This window comes from Brachyistius frenatus, unplaced genomic scaffold, assembly GCF_029030835.1.
Source record: "Brachyistius frenatus isolate BFR_SWC_R1_liver_20210118 unplaced genomic scaffold, ASM2903083v1 Contig_22, whole genome shotgun sequence".
Lineage (NCBI taxonomy): Eukaryota > Metazoa > Chordata > Actinopteri > Embiotocidae > Brachyistius > Brachyistius frenatus.
The window spans coordinates 3239079-3245078 of record NW_027210621.1 but is presented as its reverse complement, the minus strand read 5'-3'; the positions used below and the strand labels follow the sequence as shown (position 1 = coordinate 3245078).

Sequence of the window (6000 nt, the reverse complement as noted above, 5' to 3'; positions counted from 1 at the left end):
GAACGCGACACCGGAAGTTCCGCATTACAACTGCTGGCGAAGTGTTGCCATAACAGGCAAGAGGCTAACGCTAATGTTTGCTAACTAATTAGCAGGACAGGTGAGTGTTTCTTGTTTGAAAAAAAATGTCCAACGCGTTTAATCGGGCGGCGGTAGGTGTCGTAACTGTTAGGGTGATGCAAAATGACGAAGACAAGCGGGTTGTCATTCTCTTCTGAAATTATTTGGGCCTTGTCGGTGAGCAGCTGGCTAACATTCACCAGCTAACTTAGCTGCTAGCAGTGGCGAGCTTTTCGTAGGTTTGTTTATGTTCGCTGTGCGACAGCTGCGTTTTCTGAAACACCGACTTGGCTCTAAATTTGGTCGTACGTCGTATTTGTAATCGTAAGTAAAGAACAACAAAACACTAAAGTTGAGGTTTCGATGTTGAAACGTAAACGTGTGTTGGTTAGCTCTTCGCGGAGGAGGAGGGGGAGGGGGGGGGGGGGGACATTTTCTGTCCTCGGCGGAGCTCCACGTCTCAGGGACGTCTCGTCGGGGACTAATATAGGACACACACAGAGAGACAGACAGCTCCGACTGAATGACCTTTCTGCGGCTTCTTTCGTGACTTGCTGGTGAAGTTTTGCCCGGCGGAGACGGTCTCAGTCCGGTCAGTGGACACCGGGAAGGCCGGCTGGTTGACACCGGGCCGAACTTTTAATCAGGGCAGCAACTGGGTCGGTTTGGTTGTTGTTGTTGTTTTTTTTTACTTATCTGGTTTTAAAACAAACAAACAACTAATGTCCGCCTGCTGTCAGCGGTCTTTTACCTTTGTTTGACCTCAGCGCGGACTTGTTCTCGATGCAGCTGTGACAGTCAGACAGTCATGGGACGGTTGTCAACATGGACATTAGGTTTGTCAATCCTGCAGGAAACTGATCTGTGATGTTGAAATGACAGACTCAGCAAAATACCTTCTTTTTTCTTTTTTTTTATGTATAGGTCCACACTTATAAATGTGTAGGTTATTATATCATCAATCTTAAAAAACCTGCACAGATTTCCACATGTCTCCTGTGAAGTTAAAACTTGGGATTTTTACATCATTAGACTTGACAGCAACTTGTTTTTATGACTTTGGATGATGATGTATGCCGTGTTTCGATTTCTCTACTCTGTCTGTGTGTGCGAGAATGAGAGTGTGTGTATGCTTGCGTGGATATCAGTAGGCTGTTGTTGTATTTGAGGCAGAAATACCAGGTTTTGGTCCTCGTTTTATGATTTAATCTCACCTGCCCGGACAGTGCAGATGGAAATTAGCTGGTTGCTGAATTCCACATTTTGAGATTCATGTATTTTGGACATAGTCCCTGATGTAAGTGAATTTAATAAACTAATAATAGTAAATTAAACTAAACCGAATCAATTGTAGCATGGTTGTACCATTATTTGCTCCGTTCCCTCAGAGCTGCAAATTACACAATTGTGATTACTAAAAGTCAGTTCTATATCAGTCAGACAGATGTTTTGTTAACTTATTAAAGATATATCACTATTGGTTTATATGGCAGATGATATAAAAGCAGTTCATTTTCAAAGGTAGAAATGTTTCAGTCTTAGTTAAAAAAATTAATTCAGGAAATTTTAATGATCAAAATGATTCATGTTAAAACATTTACTGGAATTTTGTTTTAATGAAAAAAACAAAAAACAAAAAAAACCCTCAAATATAATAAGAAATGATAGCGCATGTCATTTTTCTGTTGTTCTGTTATTGATGGAAAAACAGATTTATCCCTTCCTCTGATTTGTATTGTGGCTCCGGAAAGTCTCTTGTGTTGTCTGTCTTAAGTGATTCCTTTTTGTTTTACGTTCCAAATCTAATTGACGACTCCCCTGTGTCCTTATCTCGTGACCTACAACCCATCAGTATTACCATGTGAAAGCAGATACAAAGGGAATGGGGGTGTTTGTCACACTGTATAAAAGCTGCCCTACGGAGGAGATCTGGGAACATCTTTCTTTGAGTGTACATGTATTTGCTCCTTCTTGCAAGAATAAATGTCCGATATGTTTGATTTTGAACCAAGTCATTTTTCTAACAGTTGTTCTCTTAAATCCAGGTGTTGCTGTTGTGTGTGTGCGTGTTCCAGTCTGAACCATGGAACAGTGTGCATGTGTGGAGCGGGAGCTGGAGAAGGTGCTCCATCGCTTTGTAATGTACGGCCACCAGTCTGAGGAGAGGCTAGACGAACTCCTGCGCAGCGTCTGCGAGATACGAGGACAGTTAGTTGCTTTCGGTAAGAAAAACTGATAGCCACAAAGTGACTGAACACCATTTATGAAATAGAAATATTTTTAGGTTCGGTGACGTAAATCTTTCCAGGAATTGAAATATGCTTCGTCGGTGTTGTATCACGTCACATCTGGCACATATTTGTGTCGACCTGCAGAGTGAAACATTTTTTTTTTTCTCTCCCAACAGGAGTACAAGATGCAGACCTATCAGTCCTATCTCAGACTATGGCTCAGTGTTGTAAGAATATCAAAGAAACAGTGCAGATGCTCGCCTCTCGACATAAGGACATCCACGGCAGTGTGTCAAAAGTGGGCAAAGCCATCGACAGGGTACGGACAGGCAGCAACCTTCTTTAACCCGAAACCTTTGGCGTGTGTGTATACTTCACTTCTGGTGTGCTTGTTCTGTAGAATTTTGATGCAGAGATCAGTGCTGTGGTGGCAGAGACCGTGTGGGACACCCCAGAGAGACAGAAGTACCTGAGTGAGACCATTGTGGAGCACCTGTACAGACAAGGGATGCTCAGTGTAGCAGAGGACCTTTGTCAGGTAAATATCTGTAGCCTGAATTTAAGCCTAAACTTTGAGATTATTCCCATAAGAAATGCAAATGAAATTGAAGCAACATTATTGGCATCAAATTGTGGTGTAACCCTTATTTTCTATCAAGATAATTATTGGAAGGATTTCTAATAACTTTTGTTTTCTAGGAGTCTGGCGTAGTTATAGACATGAGTATGAAGCAGCCTTTCCTGGAGCTAAACAGGATCCTTGAAGCGCTGAGGATGCAGGACCTCAGGCCGGCATTAGAGTATGTTGTCTTTCTATGAATTACTTGTATTTGCTCATTAATAATCTTTTTAATAGAAACCTAAAAATAACCTTACTCTTCTATAAATCCCTACAGCTGAGGAAATTCTACGTAGATTAGCTGTACTTTGCTCAAGTCAAAACTCCCTTCAGAGTGTTCGTTGCTCCAAGAGTGTTTACTTACAATAGTTGACTGTACTCGGCCGTGTCTGTGCCTCCTTAGGTGGGCGGTGACGAATCGGCAGCGCCTTCTGGACCTGAACAGCAGTTTAGAGTTCAAGTTGCACCGCTTGTACTTCATCAGTCTGCTCAGTGGAGGAATCAGCAACCAAATGGAGGCCCTGCAGTATGCCAGGCACTTCCAGCCCTTCGCCTCTCAGCACCAGAGAGGTAGGCAGTACACAGTCAAACACATAAATGCTCGTGTTTCACCATTCTCACTGAACTTTGAAGAATTGGATGCTCTCCTCGTTCTGACAGCAAGCCAGACTTTATTAGAAATGAAGCAGCATTGAAAAACTTCTTAAAGCAAATGTACCATGATTATTAAGCCTACTTTACATTATTCAGGTAATAAAGTATGTTTTTTGCTATTTTGCACCACTTGATCGCAGATATCCAGATCCTGATGGGCAGTCTGGTGTACCTTCGTCACGGCATTGACAACTCTCCGTACCGCAGTCTGCTGGAGACAAATCAGTGGGCTGAGATCTGTAACATCTTCACCAGGGACGCCTGTGCTTTACTGGGCCTCTCTGTAGAGTCTCCACTAAGTGTTAGGTCAGAAAAACATGAACTGTGCACTCAACCTCACCTCTGATTTCCTTAAAAATCGTAACATTTATTAGCAAATTGCAGACTTCAGGATGTAGTATAAACAGTTCCATTGTCTTGTCACCACCTTCTTAAGCCCCTATAGTCGTAATTGATCAACACTGCCTCGTCTATTTTGTCCACAGTTTTGCGTCAGGATGCATGGCCCTGCCAGTGCTGATGAACATCAAACAGGTGATAGAGCAGAGACAGTGCAGCGGAGTCTGGACGCACAAAGATGAGCTGCCTGTAAGTCCCTTTGAATTTCTCAGACTCCTTTTTGTTCTTTTTGAACCTTCAGTTCATTCACATCGTGTCTGTATGTGTAGATTGAAATTGACCTTGGGAAGAAGTGCTGGTACCACTCTGTGTTCGCCTGCCCAATCCTCCGGCAGCAGACCTCAGAGAGCAATCCTCCCATGAAGCTCATCTGTGGCCACGTCATCTCCAGAGATGCTCTCAACAAACTCACAAACGCTGGGAAGTAAGTCAGCATTCATAACTTATTGACCAAATTTAAATGAAGGAAGCGATAACATCCCAGATGTGAGAGTTGCGTTGTCTTTTATGTTGGGAAATCAAATATGGAAGAGAAACAGTGAGAATATTGTTGGGAGGAGTGTAAGCTTTGTGATTTCTTTCCATTAAAATACTGAAGTGAAAATATGAAATGAATGGAAACAAGCGGCTTGTGCTATAAATATTGCTGTGCTCTGGGAGACTGAAAATGTCCCAAATTCCTCACATCCTCTTCCTGCTCTCTTCATCCTCAGGTTGAAATGCCCGTACTGCCCCATGGAGCAGAATCCGTCACACGCCAAGCAGATCTACTTTTGATACCGCACACTCGCCTCGTCAAGGATGAAGTCACCTGGAGCTCTTTGGGTTTCCAGGACCATTTTGCTCTGGCCCTTCTTCCTCTGTCCCTGGCCTCCCGGCCTGTTATTATAAGCATTAAGGTTTTATCCCAGTGCTCCTCTGGACAGCCTCGGCCATCCCGTAACCCACCTCGGACCCTCCAACTTTTGCGAAAACACACAGAGTCCAGCAGGGATGGTCTGATGACAGCCTGTAGTAGAGTGAGGAGTCTGTCAGTAATGAGAACATCCTCATGAAGAAGCACCTCTGAAAAAGGATCATCCATTGCAGCTCATTTGCAAATGCCTGCAGAATTATAGGCTTATCTTTTTAAAGTATGTAATACTTTATAGTGTTTGTTTTCTCGGCTTTATCGACTGAGTTGGATGACTGCTTCTTTTTTCTTTACTTTTTTTTTTTTGGACAGAAGCAGTTGAATGCTTATGAATGGCTGTAGCGTGTGGGTAAAAGGCATGGATAACAGTTTCTGATTTCAGGATGGTAATAAACTTGTGTTTTACATGAGCAAAGCCACAGAGTACCTAACTGTGTTGAAGGTTTATTGTTTGCTGGTGAAAGGAACTGTGGAGGTCTATCTCGAATCCAAGTCTTGATTGTGACCCATTACTCCTCCATAATGTAATAAAGGCCTCACGTAGCTTGAAAGTCGCTGTCAGCCGATGCATCCATTTGATCAGAAGAACAACTCACCGATGGTGGAAAAGCTTCCTTTTTTCTTTTTTTTCCTTTTTTTTTTTCTTTTTCTTTTTTGTGACTGACTGCACCAGCAAGATTTTTTGCTCACGAGAGAAGCCATTTGTCTTGTTCTCTGTATGTATCTAACAAACACGACAAAAAGCAAACAAAAAATATATATACTACTGTGAAATGTGTTTTCGTTCCTGTTTTTCATCGCCAGCCACCACACGGGCTCATGTAAAATAGTCAATTATAAGCCGAGCAGCGACACGCTTAATCGACACTACTCTCAGAACTGACGACGGCTCGCGTCACGTTTTGTGCCATCGCTTCTCTCCGCCTCCGCCTCGTGGATCCTGAGCTCGCGCGCCGTGTGATTTTCTGGAGATGTAAATTGGTGTGATGGTAGCCGTATGGTCTTGACATGCAGTGGCTGTAGGCTTGTGATGAAGCTTTACGTGTCGTGGCTTTTATTTTATATTGAGTCAGAAATAGTGAGATCCATACATTTCCTCAGGGCTCATTGTTAACAGTTCATGC

At 42.9% G+C, this 6000-nt stretch overlaps 1 protein-coding gene across 1 annotated transcript; it reads left to right on the top strand.

The window, feature by feature from the left end:
• rmnd5b (required for meiotic nuclear division 5 homolog B) lies at positions 1-5650 on the top strand. Its single transcript, XM_069696940.1, has 10 exons — positions 1-100; positions 2106-2282; positions 2468-2610; positions 2692-2829; positions 2991-3091; positions 3314-3480; positions 3705-3870; positions 4050-4152; positions 4233-4387; positions 4677-5650. Exons 2-10 carry the CDS (start codon positions 2144-2146, stop codon positions 4738-4740), a joined length of 1176 nt encoding a protein of 391 aa, XP_069553041.1. The 5' UTR covers positions 1-100; positions 2106-2143; the 3' UTR covers positions 4741-5650.
• The last annotated feature ends 350 nt before the right edge of the window (positions 5651-6000 follow it).

What these genes read in the sequence shown, in the direction of transcription:
- rmnd5b (XM_069696940.1), top strand. Translation starts at nt 2,144, where the DNA reads ATGGAACAGTGTGCATGTGTGGAGCGGGAGCTGGAGAAGGTGCTCCAT. An exon ending in AGGACAGTTAGTTGCTTTCG is followed by an intron (nt 2,283 to 2,467) that starts GTAAGAAAAACT and finishes CTCTCCCAACAG; the next exon opens with GAGTACAAGATGCAGACCTA. An exon ending in CGCCTCTCAGCACCAGAGAG is followed by an intron (nt 3,481 to 3,704) that starts GTAGGCAGTACA and finishes ACTTGATCGCAG; the next exon opens with ATATCCAGATCCTGATGGGC.